Genomic DNA, 21,583 nt, shown 5'->3' with positions numbered 1-21,583 from the left:
AGGAGATCCCTCAGGAGACCATCCGCCACCTCAGCAGGAGCATGCCCAGGCGTTGTAGGGACGTCATACAGGCACATGGAGGCCACACACACTACTGAGCCTCATTTTGACTTGTTTTAAGGACATTACATCAAAGTTGGCTCAGCCTGTAGTGTGGTTATCCACTTTAATTTTGAGTGTGACTCCAAATCCAGACCTCCATGGGTTGATAAATTTGATTTCCATTGATCATTTTTGTGTAATTTTGTTGTCAGCACATTCAACTATGTAAAGAAAAAAGTATTTAATAAGAATATTTCATTCATTCAGATCTAGGATGTGTTATTTAGTGTTCCCTTTATTTTTTTGAGCAGTGTATATAAAGAAAAGTTCTCTCACTGTCAACTGCGTTTATTTTCTGCAAACTTAACGTGTAAATATTTGTATGAACATAACAAGATTCAACAATTGAGACATAAACTGAACAAGTTCCACAGACATGTGACTAACAAAAATGGAATAATGTGTCCCTGAACAAAGGGAGGGTCAAAATCAAAAGTAACAGTCAGTAACAGTCAGAACGGCCCTTGCCCTCACCCTCCGATCCAACAGGTCCCAGACGTGCTCAATAGGATTGAGATCCGGGCTCTTCTGGCCATGGCAGAACACTGACATTCCTGTCTTGCAGGAAATCAGGCACAGAACGAGCAGTAGGGCTGGTGGTATTGTCATAATGGAGGGTCATGTCAGGATGAGCCTGCAGGAAGGGTACCACATGAGGGAGGAGGATGTCTTCCCTGTAATGCACAGCGTTGAGATTGCCTGCAATGACCAAGCTCAGTCCGATGATGCTGTGACACACCGCCCCAGACCATGACGAACCCTCCATCTCCAAATCGATCCCGCTCCAGAGTACAGGCCTCGGAGTAACACTCATTCCTTCAACGATAAACACGAATCCGAACATCACCCCTGGTGAGACAAAACCACGACTTGTCAGAGAAGAGCACTTTTTGCCAGTCCTGTCTGGTCCAGCAACAGTGGATTTGTGCCCATAGGCGACGTTATTGCCAGTGATGTCTGGTGAGGACCTGCCTTACAACAGGCCTACAAGCCCTCAGTCCAGCCTCTCACAGCCTATTGCAAACAGTCTGAGCACTGATGGAGGGATTGTGCATTCCTGGTGTAACTCGAGCAGTTGTTGTTGCCATCCTGTACCTGTCCCGCAGGTGTAATGTTTGGATGTACCGATCCTGTGCAGGTGTTGTTACACGTGGTCTGCCACTGCGAGGACGATCAGCTGTCCGTCCTGTCTCCCTGTAGCGGCGTCTCACAGTACAGATATTGCAATTTATTTCCCTGGCCACATCTGCCGTCCTCATGCTTCCTTGAAGCATGCCAAAGGCACGTTCACGCAGATGAGCAGGGACCCTGGGCATCTTTCTTTTTGGTGTTTTTCAGAGTCAGTAGAAAGGCCTCTTTAGTGTCCTAAGTTTTAATAACTGTGACCTTAATTGCCTGCAGTCTGTAAGCTGTTGAAGTTATTTGGATTTTTATGAATTATCTTTGAAAGACAGGGTCCTGAAAAGGGGACGTTTCTTATTTGCTGAGGTTATATATATTTTAGGAACTCAGTCGGGGTCTCAACTTACTGTTGCGTCATTTGGTTGTGCATCAGCAGTTTCTCTCTTCTTAGGTCAGTCACTGATAATCAATGAAATAGCTAATTTCAGCATATATTTTTTTTTAGATTGCTAAATTAGTTTAGCAGTCAGCTATCTGATAGCTATCAGCTATCAGCTATTTGCCAGGTCGCAATTGTAAATGAGAACGTGTTCTCAATTTGCCTACCTGGTTAAATAAAGGTGAAATAAATAAATAAAAAATCTAAACTTGTTGTCATGGTTTTATTACCGGCCAGGGTCCCCCATTGATTTTGTTAGTAATTCTCGCTCCCATATAATATTCAAAACTGTAAACATTTTCTCCACCCTATGGCAAAATGTGTATAATTGCAGGAAAATATTTCTAAAACAGCTTATTTTCCTCTCCACCCAATGGCAAAACGAGTCCAATTGCACAAATTGAACTCTAAAACTTCATTTCTCTCCACTGTGTCAAGGTGGCCACTAAAATGTTTTGCTGGCAACGTGGTGGTGGGGGGGGGGGGGGGGGGGTATGGATGTGACTACGCAGACCGGCTATCAACTGCAGCCCATCATGATGAGTTCAGATTTTTTTGTGGCCCCCACCCCCATCAAAGTTGGTCATCCCTGCTCTAATTCAATCCCTGAGAACACAGAAATGCAGAGCGGAGCAAATGGAGAGTCAATGGAGTGTAACACTCTCCTCCCTCCAACACAACCGCTCAGCCAGATTAGAGAGAAACGGTCCTTGGTTCTGTCAGATGATCCCATTAGAGGGCCAAGACATCATTAGGTCATCATTAGGTCTATTAGCAGCAGGGCACATCTGTTGGGTGTACCGGATGCAAGAAGGAGGACAAATTCAAACTCTGCTTACCTTAGCCTTAGGACCATATTCAGAGCAATTTGAATATAGGGCCCTGTGTTCTTCTCAAACGGTTGAACCTATAAGTAAAGAGTGAGTCTGGTGAGTCAATAAAGCCCGCAAGTCCTCAATATCTCCTGGAGTATAGAAAATATATATCTGTATCTCGCACAATGCTGAAATTATTAAACTACAAAACCAACAGAAAAATACATGAATTAAATCACACAAAATATATTCAATATCTACAGTGTATATACTTCTATTGATGTCTTCTGACAAGATAACTGAGTTCTATTTGTGAGGAGGCACAATCAGATAAAAAATTAATATTTAACCTTTATTTAACTAGGCAAGTCAGTTAAGAATAAATTCTTATTTACAATGACGGCCTACCCCGGCCAAACCCTAACCCCGGGAGACGTGGGCCAATTGTGCACTGCCCTATGAGACTCCCAATCACTGCCGGTTGGGGTTCAGCCCAGGATCGAATCAGGGTCTGTAGTGATGCCTCTAGCACTGAGATGCAGTGCCTTAGACCGCTGCGCGTCCCGGGACCCTTGACGCTGACTAGATCCTGACTCAACAAAGTAAGAACCGCAGTAGCACTTATGGCCTCCATCATTGTCGGACACGGGGGGTGAACCTCAAACTACTCTGGCTCATTTCTGAAATGACAATGGCCAGTGAGAGAATGACACAGGGCCTTTTAGATGACTTTAGAGCTGGCAGTATCAGCAGGATGGTCATTTACTCAGAGTTATTACCTACTGAAAGGGGCCCTCCAGGAGCCACTGGGAGACTGGCACATACTCACACATAATCAGTGGGGCATCAAGGTCACTGAATCATGACAAATTAACGTCTGCCTCTGCTGCTGGTGGTGATGATACTGAAAACCTCACCTGGGGATGCTGAATGGATAGCCCTTCAATGGGAACACTATTGGCATTCTCCTCATCCTGTGGCACAAAACGAAAAGCATTTTGTAAACTATATATTTTTGTGTGCTATGGAAAAGGGTGTTTAGTGGGTGAACATGGTTTAGAATAGCAAATATTTGCCCAAGATCAAGGTCATGGTCAAGGTCATTGCTCAACTCGGTCAGCAAATAGATAAAAGTCAATAGAAAACAATCAATTTGTAAAACATTTAGTTATTTTGTTTATGAACATTCAAATAGAGAAAGCATCTACAGTTGAAGTCGGAAGTTTACATACACCTTAGCCAAATACATTTAAACTCAGTTTTTCACAATTCCTGACCCTTAATTCTAGTAAAAATTCCCTGTCTTAGGTCAGTTAGGATCACCACTTTATTTTAAGAAAGTGAAATGTCAGAATAATAGAAGAGAGAATTATTTATTTCAGCTTTTATTTCTTTCATCACGTTCCCAGTGGGTCAGAAGTCTACATACACTCAATTAGTAGTTGGTAGCATTGCTTTTAAGTTGTTTAACTTGGGTCAAACGTTTCAGGTAGCCTTCCACAAGCTTCCCACAATAAGTTAAGAAATTTCGCCCATTCCTCCTGACCGAGCTGGTGTAACTGAGTCAGGTTTGTTAACCTCCTTGCTCGCACACGCTTTTTCAGTTCTGCCCACAAATGTTCTATAGGGTTGAGGTCAGCGCTTTGTGATGGCCACCTCAATACCTTGAGCTTGTTGTCCTTAAGCCATTTTGCCACAACTTTGGAAGTATGCTTGGGGTCATTGTCCATTTGGAAAACCCATTTGCCACCAAGCCTTAACTTCTTGACTGATGTCTTGAGATGTTGCTTCAATATATCCACAACATTTTCCTGCCTCATGATGCCATCTATTTTGTGAAGTGCACCAGTCCCTCCTGCAGCAAAGCACCCCCACAACATGATGCTGCCACCCCTGTGCTTCACGGTTGGGATGGTGTTCTTCAGCTTGCAAGCCTCCCGCGTTTCCTCCAAACATAACGATGGTATTTATGGCCAAACAGTTCTATTTTTGTTTCATCAGACCAGAGGACATTCTCCAAAAAGTACAATCTTTGTCCCTATGTGCAGTTGCAAACTGTAGTCTGGCTTATTTATGGCAGATTTGGAGCAGTGGCTTCTTCCTTGCCAAGCGGCCTTTCTGGTTATGTCGATATAGGACTCGTTTTACTGTGGATATAGATACTTTTGTACCCGTTTCCTCCAGCATCTTCACAAGATCCTTTGCTGTTATTCTGGGATTGATTTGCACTTTTTACACCAAAGTACGTTCATCTCTAGGAGACAAAACACGTCTCCTTCGTGAGCGGTATGACAGCTGCGTGGTCCCATGGTGTTTATACTTGAGTACTATGGTTTGTACAGATGAACATGGTACCTTCAGGCGTTTGGAAATTGCTCCCAAGGATGAACCAGACTTGTGGAGGTCTACAATTGTTTTCTGAGGTCTTGGCTGATTTCTTTTGATTTTCCCATGATGTCAAGCAAAGAAGCACTGAGTTTGAAGGTAGGCCTTGAAATACTGTACATCCACAGGTACACCTCCAATTGACTCAAATGATGTCAATTAGCCTATCAGAAGCTTCTAAAGTCATGATATCCTTTTCTGGAAAATTGTTGGAAAAATTACTTGTGTCATGCACAAAGTATAAGTCTTAGCCGACTTGCCAAAACTAACGTTTGTTAACAAGAAATTTGTCTAGTGGTTGAAAAACGAGTTTTAATGACTCCAACCTAAGTTTATGTAAACTTTCGACTTCAACTGTATATACGTTCGACCTTGCTAAAATCCATGAGTCAGAGAAACTGTGGGGTAAGATGTACTAGGTTTATTTAAGATTTCATAACTGATACATAACCTGCTCCCTGTTGAGGCAGACAATTAGATTTTCCAATGAAGCCCTTTGTAAAGTACTCAAATTACACAGAAACAGACAGAGGCAAAGTAAGTAAATTATTCTAGTCAATGTGCAGGTTTACACACTCACAACAATCTTACTTCACCCACATTACACCTAAGGGTCTGTCTCTATGATATTAAAAAATACTTTAACAATGACAAATCATGTACTCCATATTTGTTTATAGAACAGAAAAGAGCTAACTTACATCTTCGCCCTCGTCTTCGTTGTCCTCTCTGAGTCTTCGCGACTGGAAGGTAATATCAAACACAAACAACATTATATCCTCAGTCTTGACAAATCTAAATATGACTGGCAGATGTAGAGCCCAAACACCTTAGAACGCAATCCCTGCAGAATAATTATCATAATGTAGCGTAGAGGAAACAAACAATTAAAACTGACCAAGGTAGAATATCATTATCAGCATTTTATTTGTTGCATCTTTGCTTTGTGTAATTCTCCCTGTAAGAGACATCAGGTAAGGCATCTATGTCAAAGAACCTTTTAAAATTTGATCATAGCTGTCTCCCCGCTCCATCCTCAGCCCCCTACAGCTATCTTCAAAACCTTACCAATTACCTTTAGCGACATGTCACAGGCCCCTCTCTGAAACAAAGCTTGCTCGCTGCTTTCACAGAAATACATTCAGCTAGAGAATGACTGTACAAAGGCAAAACAAAAAGGAAGGATCAAGCTAGCCAAAGTACAGGTAAAAAGAATAGAGAATTGCCCTCAACATTAGTTGTTGCTTTTTTCCCCAGCCCATGTGGCCAAGTTTTGATGTGCATCTCTTGTCATGGTCTCACCTACCCTGCCTTGATTGACAGCAGCCTTGCCCTCCTCGCTCCCTACGTCGAGCTCGTCATCGCTCCACTCCCAGTCTCCGTCCTCCATCTTGTGCAGGTGGCCGCTGGAACCTGGAACTCTCCTCACCTAGGCCAAACACAGTACAAACGTTTAGACATCCCATCAAACTGTAGGGTTGAGAGACAAAGCACATTTAGTAGCACACACACCTTCTAATGTTCTCTCAGTAAGGTTAAAACCAACACAACATTAAATGGCATTTACTTGGCCTATATGAGCTGATGAGATTTTTGAAATATTTCATAAAAAGTGCAGGTGGATACCAGTAAGCATTGCACAAACACTTAGGCTCGGATTCCTCTCAGAGTTTTTAAGGTCTACAAAATGGCTGCTACGAGCTAGCAGAGAACAAAAGAACAAAATAGAACAAAAATGAAACGAAGAAAAGGAAACACACACAACTCCTTAAGCAGCTAACTCTGGATGAATCTAAGTGGAAGCCCCAGCATTCTAGGGCTAAGTCAAAGAACATGTACCCTTCTGATGGCATCAAGTTCTTTTGCTGAACCTGACACAGAGCCCATGCTCCTGGAATTCTGCTCTGGCTCCTTGAGCAAAAAAAAAAAGCATCAGTCCACTGTGAGTGGATGCATGTGACAGTTCAGTGGCCTGTATGTCTCTTTACACACAAACACGGTACCATCAAGCTGCCAAAGCATGTGAACAACTACATTTAGTATTTAATATTAATAGGAACATTTATGAGCATGCACACTTAGAGAAACGCACAAAGGGAAAATATGGGATGAAGGAGTACATACAGGCAAATTACAGGAGCAATCTATAAATGCTCTGAATCGATACTGTATCCTCTGTGTACTAGCGTAGCAAATCAATCTCACTATTATATCAGTATTATTTTCCAACATTCAATTACGTAGCACATCAATGACTGCTGCAACGCACAGTAATCTTTGATCAATACCTCCTGCAGGTTGCCCTACGAAGAGATCAACTAAGGAGCAGGGCTGCCCTCTTCTGGCCAATGAACAACTGCATAAATTCTGTCATTTGCCTAGAGATACATGTCTAGAATATTACTATTGTGTATTAACTCTGGTTGAATTAATACACCTGCAGAGGAGGAGGGAGTCTCCGGGAGGAAGGGAGATAGACAGAATGAGGAAGGTGGGCAGGATGGGAGGGAGAGTGAGGGAGAGGGTAGTAGATAGACGGACTGAGTAAGGGGGTCAAAGGGGGGAAGAGTCTGATCTGGTCGGGGATGTGGACAGGTTACAGAGTACTGAGATGACCATGTTTCTGCAAGGCTGCCTCTCTGTGCAGGCTAGCCTGTGTCTGCTGAGTGGATACTGTGGGTGATTCTCCATAGGTCAGAACAGCACACCAACAGTTCTAGTGGTGAAACAGGACCAGAAGACAGACAGTGATGTGGTTGGTGGATCAGGGTTGGCTGCAGAGGGTATCATGATTACATTGCAGCCTCAGAATGGAATACTAATCATTCTACAATCAACCATAATCTCTCATTAAAGCTGCAATGTGTACGTTTTTGGGACACCCAACCAAATTCACATAGAAATGTGAGTTATCGATCTGTCATTCTCATTGAAAGCAAGTCTAATATGTGGTAGATCTGTTGCTCTATGTGAGCTATTTCTATGCTTCCCATCTTTTAGTTTAGTTTTTGCGTCTTTTACTTCCGGTTTCGTACACCAGCTGCAAACAGCTGAAAATACTATATTTTTGGTTAGGGAAAAAATATTTCACAGCGGTTTAGATGGTACAATGATTCTCGACAATATACTTGCTGTTTTGTCACATATACTGAAATTAGGCAACTATTAGAATTTTACCAACCAGGAAATGGCAGAGCGATTTCTGCATAGTGCACCTTTAAACCATGTTTACCAAATTAGTCAACCCACCCACACACGATCTGAATGATTGTGACTATTCTGACCAGCATACTGTTCTCCCCTCTGTCTGACAACTCTGTCACGAGTCATTTCCATCTCTATTGACATTATGCTCTGCTAAATGACTTGGTCACGCGACACCTCCACAGTCCCCCATGTCCTCCAGTCACCCATGCCATGTCAGTGAATTTCCATCCAACTCGATCACCCTGGCCTTTTTGCCTTCTGGCAATAGGGTCTTCGCACCCATTTCTTCAGTAATCCACATGTAGGACGATGGCAATCCAATATCAACTTTTCCTGCCACACTGCTGCACTCATGCCCAGTTCACTGTGACCGCAAGGCAAACTGAGCATGCAAATGGTATGTTTAAGTGCACCTCCCCGTTACCTAACTACTCACATTAAATTCCATGTGTCTTTGTCTGCCACTTGCAGTGAGCGTCTGAGCAACGTTACGGACCACTAATGCATGAGTTGTAAGCACATCTATTCTGCATGACTGATATTGTTCCAGGAGTGGCCCATATTTGCAGAACAGTTTGATCACAAAGTGAATGAAGTGTTGATCAGTAAGAGAGAGAGGGAGAGGACACTCAATGTCTGATGACTGGTGGAGTGTCCTGCCAACCCCTATCATCTTACCATACTTTGTTCATAATGTTCAGTCAATAGTGGTGCTGCTTTACTGGGAAGGATGTTTGTTTAGACATTACCCTTTTGGCTCTCTGGGTTATGTTCGGTGCTCTGCATAGCAGCTTTTCGATCAGATATTCTCTGTTCTGCAAATGAAAATCACAACCCACGTTAAACAAATCTACATACAAATTCTTTAAGCCTCAAAAAAACAAAAAGAACAGGTCAAATCCTGGAGGTAAAATCATACCTTGGCTTTCTGGAAAAATTTACATTTCAAAAGTTCTGCTGCTGTAGGCCTGAAGAGAAGCAAAATACATAATGATATAAGAACACGTTCCAATCATTGTCCTAGAACTGAATGTACAATTCCTCGAATCTGTCTGTGTGAGAATAGATATTCTTGGGTGGGTGGGTATGAGTGAGCCCACTAAACATGAAGACTATATTTCAGGACTCTCCTGAAATGTGTCTGACATTCTACAGAGACTCGATCAACTCCCAAGGCCATCAGATTTACTTCATCATCAACCAGTGACAGACTCTACAGATTTAGAGAGTAGGCCTAATGCAGTTCACGGAATGGCAGACATGTACAAACCTCTTGGCGGGCTCCTTCTGAAGGCACAGGGTTATTAGCTTCCTAAATGATTTCCCATATTTTTTCAGCATCTCTTTGTCCTCCACACCCGTGTCTAGGGTGGGAGGATCGTTCTGTAAGGTCAGCATTAAGACCTGGGAAGAGAAGAGGAAGGGTCAAAGACATTCAAGTGTTCTCTCAGAGGTTACATAGACACAGGGTAGTAATTTGCCTCTTCGTGGTTTATTAGTTAAGATGTAGGCCTATTCCGCTTCCTGTCTGGGATCTAGATATGCAGTGATCAGGCTCACCTTCATGGGTGGGTATCGGTGGTAAGGTGCAGACCCTGTGGCCAACTCTATGGCAGTGATTCCAAAACTCCAAATGTCTGCTTTGAAGTCATAGCCTCGTACCTGTGGACATAGCGGAGCAACTGTTAGTGTTGTAAAGTCTATGTGAAAACAGCTAGTATATGTTACTAAAACTGGCCACAAGATAGTCTCACCTGTTCCATCACCTCAGGGGCCATCCAACATGGTGTGCCCACAAAAGTCTTCCGTACTTTGTTTCTGGTCATATCTCCTCCAGTGGCCAAAAAGGCACTAACTCCAAAATCTATGAAGAAATATGGATAATTCAGATGCCATGTATGGATGTAAATGTTAGACCTCATTAACATCTTATAGAAAGGGATAATAATGTGTTGCGGTATTTGCTCAAATATACTCAAACCATTAAGAGGTCTTTCACAACTATTTCATGTTATACACCTTATACAAACTGTGCGCACTCCAGCTCTACAGTTGCATTCATGTTAGAATGGTTCTGCTTGCAGTGTTTGTAGGCTAAAGGTCGTCCAAGTACATGAAAGAGTGTAGGACTCCAGTGATTTATGTTGGAGGACCTGTTTGACTACCTTTATGTTATTCAGTAAATGGGTCGTTCCACCAATTCGGTGTCCTTTGAGATGTATAACTTTGTGGGGGAAACAATGTCACCTAATTGTAGCATTCTGTCATAAAGAGCACATGCTCAACTTAATAAAATAACTGTTTTCCCATCTCAAGAGGTTAAATTACAAAAAATACAATAGTAAGTGTCTATTAAGTGCCAAATAAAGGAACAGGGTTGACTGTAACATGCTTGAATGAAAGCTTCACAAAAGAAATTGAATAGTTCAAACTTTTCTTGCCAAGATATTCTTGATGCACCAGTTTTCCACCACAAAAAAAAAAGACAAAAAAAAGAGTGCTTTTAAACTATGATTTTACTATTAGATGTTCATAGCCTCTTTTGAAAAGAATATTTAAAAGGAATAGTTTTACCATATTAAAACAACAGTTCAGTTCATGTAACAGCGTTGACCTTAAAATGAGGGACAGGTTTTGACCTTGAAAAGAATCAATAATCATATGAAATAAAAGGTATCTTTAGAAATTACTTTGTCAAAGCAACACAATAACTATGGCTTTACAATGTTGGTGAAAACTTGCAGAAATGTTGGGGTTAGGGGGATTAAAATATTCCTAGAAGTCACTGAGGAGGGTAATGTCAACATGCTGAAAGTTGGCACTTCAGCAAGTCTTTATTTATATAAAAAATCTGATTTATTGAATTCTCCATGTGGTCTATATTAAAAGCCACTTCATTGAATATAACAGGGTCAAAATTGGTGCACAATTTAAAATATATATATATATAAATAAAAGGGATGCAAAAGGCACTCATTCTGTGGAAAGACCCAAATATTGTCAACCCCATGTTGTAGAAATACAAGAAATGTCTGTTTCGTGCAGAACATACTGAGTTGAACTAAATGCACGTATGAACTGGTACAGTTGAAGTCGGAGGTTTACATACACCTTAGCCAAATACATTTAAACTCAGTTTTTCACAATTCCTGACATTTAATCCTAGAAACAATTCCCTGTCTTAGGTCAGTTAGGATTACCACATTATTTTAAGAAAGTGAAATGTCAGAATAATAGAAGAAAGAATTATTAATTTCAGCTTTTATTTCTTTCATCACATTCCCAGTGGTTCAGAAGTTTACATACACTCAATTAGTATTTGGTAGCATTGCCTTTAAATTGTTTAACTTGGGTCAAATGTGTTGGGTAGCATTCCACAAGCTTCCCACAATATGTTCGGTGAATTTTGGCCCATTCCTCCTGACAGAGCTGGTGTAATTGAGTCTGGTTTGTAGGCCTCCTTGCTCGCACACGCTTTTTCAGTTCTGCCCACAAATGTTCTATAGGATTGAGGTCAGGGCTTTGTGATGGCCACTCCAATACCTTGACTTTGTTGTCCTTAAACCATTTTGCCACAACTTTGGAAGTATGCTTGCGGTCATCGTCCATTTGGAAGATCCATTTGCGACCAAGCCTTAACTTCTTGACTGATGTCTTGAGATGTTGCTTCAATATATCCACATAATTTTCCATTTATTTTGTGAAGTGCACCAGTCCCTCCTGCAGCAAAGCACCCCCACAACATGATGTTGCCACCCCCGTGCTTCACGGTTGGGATGGTGTTCTTCGGCTTGCAAGCGTCCCCCTTTTTCCTCCAAACATAACGATGGTCATTATGGCCAAACAGTTCTATTTTTGTTTCATCAGACCAGAGGACATTTCTCCAAAAAGTGTGATCTTCGACCCCATGTGCAGTTGCAAACTGTAGTCTGTTTTTTTTTTACCGGTTTTGAAGCAGTGGCTTCTTCCTTGCTGAAGCGGCCTTTCAGGTTATGTCGATATAGGACTCGTTTTACTGTGGATACTTTTGTACCTGTTTCCTCCAGCATCTTCACAAGGTCCTTTGCTGTTGTTCTGGGATTGATTTGCACTTTTTGCACCAAAGAACGTTCATCTCTAGGAGACAGAACGCATCTCCTTCGTGAGCGGTATGACAGCTGCGTGGTCCCATGGTGTTTATACTTGCGTACTATGGTTTGTACAGATGAATGTGGTACCTTCAGGCGTTTGGGAATTGCTCCCAAGGATGAAACAGACTTGTGGAGGTCTAAAAAAAAAATCTGAGGTCTTGGCTGATTTCTTTTGATTTTCCCATGACGTCAAGCAAAGAGGCACTGAGTTTGAAGGTAGGCCTTGAAATCCATCCACAGGTACACCTCCAATTGACTCAAATGATGTCAATTAGCCTATCAGAAGCTTCTAAAACCATGACATCATTTTCTGGAATTTTCCAAGCTGTTTAAAAGGCACAGTCAACTTAGTGTATGTAAACTTCTGACCCACTGGAATTGTGATACAGTGAATTATAAGTAAAATAATCTGTCTGTAAACAATTGTTGGAAAAATTACTTGTGTCATGTGTAACAGTATCACTTTAAGGTCTCAGAGCAAGTGACAACACCGATTGAAAGGCTATTAGCGCGCACCACCGCTAACTAGCTAGCCATTTCACATCCGTTACACTCTCACCCCTTTCGACCTCCTCCTTTTCAGCAGCAACCAGTGATCCGGGTCACGGCACCAATGTAACAGTATCACTTTACGTCCGTCCCCTCGCCCATACCTGGGCTCGAACCAGGGACCCTCTGAACACATCAACAACAGTCACCCACGAAGCATTGTTACCCATCGCTCCACAAAAGCCGCGGCCCTTGCAGAGCAAGGGAAACTACTACATCAAGGTCATCATGACGTCACCGATTGAAAGGCTATTAGCGCGCACCACCGCTAACTAGCTAGCCATTTCACATCCGTTACACATGCACAAAGTAGATGTCCTAATCGACTTGCCAAAACTATAGTTTGTTAACAAGAAATTTGTGTAGTGGTTGAAAAACAAGCTTTAATGACTCCAACCTAAGTGTATGTAAACTTCCAACTTCAACTGTATATCTACATTAATGTTGTATTCCTAGCAAATAAATAAAACACTTATAAAATACTAACTTTTTAATCTCAGTATTTTGAATGGGGCTGAAAGGTCATCAGGACAAGAAAGAGAAACACGCAGTCAATATGTAAACTACTGCGTATTCGCTAGCTTCAAAAATATATTAATCTTTGCCATGTTACAAGTATATTCCTACTTTTGATTGGTGAAGTCTGGCATTATGTTGATTAGGCTGTTGAATTAACTGAATGTGTGGAAGCATCATTAAAAAAGTACTATCTTTGTGGCAGTCAGTGAGCTGTGAGAATACAATTTAACAGGTGAAGATGAGGTGAGGGAGTGACATTACTCACACACCTGCAATCTGAACAGATCCGTCCTCTCCCAACAGAATGTTCCCAGCCTTCACATCCCTGAGGTCACACACACACAGCAAAAACACCCCAGTCATGCCCAAACAGTATCTATCGACGTAAGTGGAGCAGGATCAATTGCATCCATGTGTACAAATTAGTTTTGCAGCCTGCTGTCATTTGGAACACTGCCCAAGGGGGTAATAGTGGTTTAGTTCTTTATGCCCTTGACATCCAGGCAAGTTCAAAGAACACAATCTGTCAATAAATTACATTGAAACAGTAGATAATGTCATCACAATTTAACTAATACCATGTAACTCTTAGATTACATTTTATAGATGAATACTATGTAACTTTTAAATCCACTCTTTTAAAGAAGACCCTGTGCAAAGAATTAATGTCTCAAACTCCAGGCAGTGGAGGCTCCTCCGAGGAGGGAGGGGAGGACCATCCTCCTCAGTGAATTTCATAAAAATAAAAATAGTTAAACATTAAAACAGTTACCTTTTTTAGATAAAACTATACTAAATATTTTCAGGTCACCAAATAATTGATTAAAACACAAGGTTTTGCAGTGAAGGTCTACAGTAGCCTCAACAGCCCTCTGTAGGGTAGAACCATGGTGTAGCTGGAGGACAGCTAGCTCTGTCCTCCTCTGTGTACATTGACTTGAATACAAAACTCAGGAGGCTCATGGTTCTCACCCCCTTCCATAGACGGAGGAGGATGTCCTCCAACCTATCAGAGCTCTTGTAGCATGAACTGACATGTTGTCCACCCAATCAAAGGATCAGAGAATGAATCTAGTACTGAAAGCATAAGCTACAGCTAGCTAGCAATGCAGTGCATTACATATTGTGAGTAGTTGACTCAAAGAGAAAGACAATAGTTGAACAGTTTTGAACAAATTCATATCTTCAAAAATTAAGGAGGAGAAAGAGAGAGAGACTTATATTTTGTTGTATTTTTTTCAGTTTCACTTACTTAGCTAGGCAATGCAGCTAGTTTAGCCTACTCAAACACCCGGATCAAACAGAGCGGAAAGCTATGTTAGCTAGCTGGTTATGGCTATCCAACTCTGGAACTCTTCCAAGTTAAGGTAAGCTTTTGGTTTTATTAATTTATTGTAACTGCTAAACTGGTTGCTGCTGACTGTACACTGCACTGCATGATTGTAGGGGGTTTACTAGCGTGTTAGTTCTTGTAGCTATGTTGACTATGACGTTAATATGGTGACAATGATGTAGGCTGTGTGTAGCGGTTAGCGGTTATGATATGAAGGTTTGGCTTGGAAGGTTTTTTTCGCCTGGTCACAGAAAACTAATGTGTTGTGCACTGAAGTTCACAAGCAAAGGGAAAAGGTGAGAGGAGAAGACGTAGTTTCGAGAAAGAATAAAACTATTAAAGGGATCATGATCTTTTTAGTTGAGCAGACCGAGATTGTTTTAGTCTAGCAGTCTAAAATACATTTTTGGGCACATGAGACAACCGTCTGACTCACGGGGATGGCACACCAGTATCACCAGTAAAACCACCACTAAAAAAAAACAAAAAAACGTTTACCATTAATTTACATAATTTCTAATCTACAATGTTAGTTTTGTTATGGTCATAAATGTTAATGCATTAAATATGTTATTGTTACAATCTTTTACCGTTCTCATTGTCGGAGTGGACATGTTGTTTGCTGACCGCACAACCTAGGCTACACTTGTGAACAAGTTTTGGTTTATTTCATTCCATTTAGAAGTTGTCCATTTGTTAATTGTGGTTTGTTTTGTAGCGCTCCTGTAAATGTTGAGTAAGGACACGTACCTGATTATACATCGAAGTTGGCCTAGGCTACCTGGCCTGCGCCCAAATGCAGGCCTATAAATGTACACATTTGGGGGATCTGGTAGTATTTCTGATTGTCTTAACTTACCACCACTGTGGAACTTCATTTTTTCTTCACCTCAAACACCAAGTAAACAAAGTCTGTTTTTACATCCATTGAGAATGACAATAGTTCCTCAATGTAGCCTGTTTCAAAAATCTTTCCAGTGCTCTTTCGATAACCGCTCAGCGTGAAGGGGGGGGGGGTCATGCTCTGATCAGGTGGAGGAAACATCATAAAATAGGCCTACCTGATTAATTCTTATCCCTTGTGCAAATATCCTACAGCTATGTCTTTCTGGGGCTCACTGGATCTGGAAACTCTGAGGTCCCAGAATATTGTATACAATGTTGCAAGTTCAAGCTTTAGGCTGGACCCAAGTTAATAGATTATACAATGTTTCTAGTTCCTTGCAGACAGGCCATGAGTAGCCAATGTGATTAATAGGATATTCATTTTTATCAGTATATTTTCTAACTGCAGACTGTAATGTTTTTATTTGTTGGCTTTATGTAGGCTAATTTCACATAGTTGGCAATGGCAATATAAGTTACTTTAAGAATTGTTATTAACCATATGGTAATGATTTTGAGATACATAGACTTTATTATAAATGAAATGAAACTGTCCCACGAAAATTTGCATATAAAAATCATAACTGGCACACAGATCGGCAGAAATGGTAAGATAAATTGGCACTCCAAATGGAAAAGGTTGCCGACCCCTGGTGTAGCCTATTAGGAGCGTAACAACAGGAGCGTAACAGCAGAATCTGTGAATGCCAGCAGAAGCAGGAGGAAGAGGGTCGGGAACAGGTTTCTTTTTCTTCTGGTTAGGCTATGATCTCTGTCTCCCTTGAGTAATTTGTGTGTCTATATATTATTTAATCCCAGTGTGCTTAAAGCATCAGACAAGCTCAGTAGCCTACATACAGTATAGTTGATTTTATTAAAACACATAGGGTGTGTCTATGTAGGGAAAGATACACATTTTAAAATGTCTTCCCATCAATTGGTCGAAAGAACAGACCACTCTAGGTCTAACAAGATTTGTTTTAGTCGGGGACAGCACTACTAAAATGTCTCTCGACTGTGCACCTACATTGTAAACTTTCATTAGTAGCCTAGGTTGTAGCAACCTCATGATAGATATAGGGAAAAAAATTGAGTATCATATTGTAGCCTAAACCTATCGATGTTACAATGAGTTGGGTGAAGGGAATATGAATGACAGTCATCAAATATGCTGTAATAGAAATAAGGCTATGCTCATAAAAAAAAATAATCGTCCTCCCTTATCTTAAACGGCACCGACCGCCACTGACTCCAGGGTATCTTACCTGTGAATCTGTCCGTTTCTATGCAGGTAGTCCAACCCCTCAAGGACCTCTTTTAGTATGGTTGCAATGATGAGCTCATCTAGAACTCCATTTTTGTGCTCTCCTCTGCTAAAGGTATGCTTTATTATATCCAACATGGATCCTAAAAAGAGGAAGCAGACAGACAAACAGTGCCCACAATCCCGAATGCTGGTTTGTCAATTTCTATATAAGATCCTTCCATGTCAACTGTTATATTTACCCGTTCTATGTTAAGCAAGTTTGTTACAATGTTCGATATTCATCCCAGCAATATACTGTACATGGTGTGATAACACTTCACTTTTAATGCCACTGCACATAGGTCTACAGTAAACTGATCAAAAGGATGGACAATTGCTTGTTAGATGTCATGATTGTTGACATTTTATGAGATCAATGTCATGACTTAGCAGTTCTATTTTGCTAAGTTGGTGAAGGTCAAAGCTTACCTCCACTCAGAAGTTTCATGACTAACCAAAGTTCATCCTTTACCACAAATGAGGTGTAGTAGGTGACAACATTTGGATGGTTGCATTGGCTCATGGCTTGAATTTCTTTCTATTGTATGAGAGGAAAGAGGCTCATATGAGAAACAAATTAAAGTTAACATCTTTTGACACCTTTCTTATAACAAAGATTGTTCATAGGTAATTTGCGTCTCTAAAATGAAGTGAACAAACGCTGTAACTTATGGCTAATTTATTTTTCAAATGGACACTTGAGTGTAGCACAGCCCTCCTACTCAGCCTCTAATAGACACACACGAGAGAACAGCAAAGTCAAATTACAGCCCAATCAAGAAAGTATGGGCCAGAGAGGGCCCGAGGCACTGTGGTCACACACAATGAAAATATAGCCTTTATTTATTGTTGCTCTCACCAATAACTCATCCATGCTGGTCTGGCATTTCTCCAAGTTGATTCTCTTTATGGCCACACGTTCCTGTCTGGGGGTGCAGAGGGCAGCCTGCACTACGGCTGTGGCCCCACTGCCTGGTATCACAGACAAATAGAGGCGCAATTATAAAACAGGGCAGGAGACAGTACAGTAACATTAAATGTGACCAAGGTGAACAGCATAAGGGATCATTGAAACATACAGTATCATTTTGTGTCTGTTTGAGATAATAAACGTTTTTTGTGACATTTAAATAATAATTAATGTATATTCCATGACAGTTCAGAACAGAATTGAACCAATACAGTATGTGCAAACATATTTTCCAATGACATGTTAATTCCTCTGCATAACTGTCAGTGTATCCAAAGACAAAGTTGTGAAGAGGGGTTTATTTAAGAACCAGGGCATGCTAGGCTATAGTTGTCTTGTACTAAGAATGTGACATAGTACACACCATGCCAACTGCCGGTGACAGATAAGGATGAGAGGAGATCGGACTGCTCAACAGTTGATTATAAGCACAAAAAAAGATGACTGACTAGCCACAACAGCTCATGGTTGTAGTGCTATCACTTTTCAGCACTGATATGGCTTTCTTTAGCTGTCAGTGTCAGCTCAAATGTCTCCCACCATTCACAGGTGCCGAAATTCTTAAATGAGCAGAAAACCTTGAGTACTTGGGGAATTACTGTGAATAACTGCATTATAGGCATACCAAACGAGGTCTGGCATTATTAGCAGTAGAGGAAGTGGAGAGTGACACTCAGTATTGTTACAATGTAACCAGTTCTATAACTCCTTAATGTAACCTAATAGAAGTGAAAATAAACCTTGATGACCTATGAAACTTGACTGACCTGCTGAAACAGTAAACTAAACATTCTTATGCACTGTAATGTTTTATCTATGGATTATAAAATAAAAACTATATATTGCTTACAGTGAGGCAAAGCAACATCTTAAAATGTATATAATTATTTTTATAACTATTATAATACATTGACAGAAGAAGGCTCATAAATGATGTCTATAGGCTTGTCTTTGTTTTCCCTTTTCCAGAGACAATGAAATCCTCTGTGACAACATTCTTACCAAGTAGACTATTTTTTGCATAGCCTTATACCCATCATAATCATAATAAGTATATTAACGTTGGACTTTTATTAAATCTGAATGTTACTCGTGTTTACTTTTTTTCATGTAGCCTAACAGTAGATCCTCTTACTAACTTCAGAGTGGCATGCAATTCAATATCCCTTCTCTACCGAAGGATAACATGCCATTCCCGTGAGGACTGCATCCATGCATAGACTCATCTATTTAAATATTAGCCTACTGGACATGTGCCATAAAGGAGCATCGTTCAGGATTGCATAAATAAACGCATTTACATTAAATTCCTACATATACGAATACAACTTTACAATGACTATAAATATCTCTCAATATGATGAAATAAGTGGTTTCCTCTAACAAGAGCAAGCAAATAGAGGTTGTTAACATCCGCATTGCAAAGCGTTAAAGAGACGCTGTTCAATATGAAAAAGCCGGTAGGCCCTCGTCGTCATTCACCACTGATAACCGCCCGAGTCATATCCATGATAAAACATTATATCATTACACTATAGAAAGGTAGCCTACTAACCTATGACTTCCTGTAACTCGTACGACTCCCTGGTAATTGGCCAGCTCGTTGTCAGCACTGGTTGCGGATTCTGGACAGGAGCCGGAGATTCGCCTTGCTCCGCCATGTTGCTGCTGCTGCTGCTACGCTAGCTACTTAGCGACCACAGACTGTAAAATGTGCATTCACTCCTGACTACAGAAGTGTCAGCTGCTGCAGAGCATTACTACGGTTAGTGCTACCCTGAATCCTTGGGACGTCCCTAAACCCTACCCTAACCTTAACCATAAGAATAGCCCTTACCATTACCATAACCCTTACCATAACCCTTACCCAACCTTAACCCTACCTTAACTCTTACATTAAGCGTTTAAAACGCCAACTTCAATAGGGTGACGTCAGAGTTGGGACGTCCCAAGGATCCCGTTTAGACTTTTACGCATTACTACCGCTTGCGATGAAAACATCAGGAAAATACAGGGCCACATTCATTGTACAACTTTCACCACAACGGCATTGTGTCATTTGACTTTATTATAACCTATTGTATTAAAATGTCTACCCTATATGGTTTTAAACAACAACCAATAGGCTAAATATGAAAATACATTATGTTCATATATTTAAGATTGCCTATTCTATTTCTCTAGATTATTCGTTGAATAGGCTGAATTCAAATATGAGGCCTAATCATGCTGAAAAAAACACCTGAAATGTTGTGATAGGCCTATTAAAGTTGAAATTTTAAAAACAAAAGTCAATTCCAACTCTGAAAGTTGTCTTTGTTAGTTGCCAAATCAAATATAATCAAATGAATTGCCTATTATTTGATTAATAACTTAACTTGAACAAATTCATTCGTTTTAGGCCTATGGCGTTGGTTAAAGTTTAGCCTGGATGTTTTGAATGACGCATGAGGAACTGTCGTTGTGGTGAAAGTTGCACAATGAATGTGGCCCTTTATTTTGTATATTACATTGTACCCTGGATGATAAAAGTTGCTACAAAGTATCACAGCGCGCAATAATAAAATCTTTCCACTAGATGGCAATATTACACCTTCGATCATATACCAACATTTGTGAGGCCCTACAATACATAATGCCTATGAGGTCCTCTTGAAAAAGTACATTACTGATTACAATGATATAAAAAGGTGTCATTCAAAAAAATGAATACACACATTCACATTCTGTATTTACACAAATCTATTAATTTATAATCTCCTGTTGAAAGATTCGTCTGCCAAGGCTACAATTACGTGAGACTAGTTCTGGGTAAACCGAGATTAATTCATTAATGCTATAATTTCCTCGACATGAACATTATACAGCAGCTCTTCTGCTATGAGTGTGCTGGTAAGTAGGGTGGCATGATTGACTAAGTATTCATGTTGATACAGTGCGTGTTTCATGTATTTATTTTTTGCTTTGAATGGCTATGGGACATTTGCCTAACCAAAATGTGTCAGAAACAGTCAGGACAGGAAGTCGGGAACATATTATTCAATGAGTACTTCAAACTAACAACAATATAATCGTATTATTCTGCATTGTATTGAGGAGAAAAAACATCAACAGTCAAGGTAAACTCAGCCTATTCCATAAATTAAACTAAAATCATAATTTAAGATACATTGCTAGTGCCATACACCACTTATGCGTGAATACCTTTGTATAGTGACTGCATGTGTGACATTTCAATGCACCAATCACTTGCGGAGAAGTAGATGCCTGATTCATTCTACTTCCCTACACTGGAAAGAGCGAGGGAGAAAATAGTGTGTTGTGAACAACAGCGTGAGCAACAACAGTGGAATCGGAGGCTCGCATCATAATAAAAGTCCGTCATTGAAACTGACGCAAACGGATAAAAAGAATGGAATCATGGCGCAATTGAACTACATAATGCTAAACAAGTTTGGAATGTTGTTATATAAATTCAACAAAAGACAATTATTAGTTAATTTAAAAAATCAGTTGATTGCACTGTGGATGTATTTGAATTCAGAATTGCATTTGGGGCATACTTAAATGTACAGCCTAACCTATGGATTGTGCACCCATTAAATGGAGTATCAGCCTACTCAGTGACACTCACAGAACACAACTATGTAGAGTTTACACAAATATTAGCGTCTTAGCTCTTATTGTGGCACTTTGATTGTGGGACATCACCTTTCCAGTCTGTCTATTGTGTGCATGTATATTGGACATTAATATTGCGCTGTACAGCCTAACCTATGGATTGTACTCCCATGAAATGGGGTACCAGCCTACTCAGTGAC

General features: G+C 40.5%; 1 protein-coding gene across 2 annotated transcripts in view; it reads right to left on the bottom strand.

Annotated features, from left to right (window-relative positions):
• Positions 1–19,711, bottom strand: part of stk39 (serine threonine kinase 39) — a 33,521-nt gene extending 13,810 nt beyond the window's left edge. The window contains exons 1-15 of one of the 2 annotated variants that reach the window (XM_055870616.1): positions 19,318–19,711; positions 17,652–17,764; positions 17,222–17,330; positions 16,752–16,893; positions 13,538–13,593; positions 9,825–9,934; positions 9,631–9,732; positions 9,341–9,474; positions 8,990–9,038; positions 8,820–8,885; positions 6,703–6,774; positions 6,170–6,292; positions 5,565–5,606; positions 3,396–3,452; positions 2,503–2,570 (exon numbers count right to left, since the gene is read on the bottom strand). In XM_055870616.1, coding sequence (XP_055726591.1) covers positions 2,503–2,570; positions 3,396–3,452; positions 5,565–5,606; positions 6,170–6,292; positions 6,703–6,774; positions 8,820–8,885; positions 8,990–9,038; positions 9,341–9,474; positions 9,631–9,732; positions 9,825–9,934; positions 13,538–13,593; positions 16,752–16,893; positions 17,222–17,330; positions 17,652–17,764; positions 19,318–19,423 — 1,349 coding nt within the window. In that variant the 5' untranslated portion in view covers positions 19,424–19,711. The remainder of the gene's footprint in view (positions 1–2,502; positions 2,571–3,395; positions 3,453–5,564; positions 5,607–6,169; positions 6,293–6,702; positions 6,775–8,819; positions 8,886–8,989; positions 9,039–9,340; positions 9,475–9,630; positions 9,733–9,824; positions 9,935–13,537; positions 13,594–16,751; positions 16,894–17,221; positions 17,331–17,651; positions 17,765–19,317) is intronic. The other variant, XM_055870617.1, reaches the window with a different exon arrangement.
• Between the last annotated feature and the right edge of the window lie 1,872 nt (positions 19,712–21,583).

This window comes from Salvelinus fontinalis, chromosome 19, assembly GCF_029448725.1.
Source record: "Salvelinus fontinalis isolate EN_2023a chromosome 19, ASM2944872v1, whole genome shotgun sequence".
In the NCBI taxonomy this organism is placed as follows: domain Eukaryota; kingdom Metazoa; phylum Chordata; class Actinopteri; order Salmoniformes; family Salmonidae; genus Salvelinus; species Salvelinus fontinalis.
Note: the sequence above shows the minus strand (reverse complement) of the source record. Positions and strands in the feature narration are given on the sequence as shown.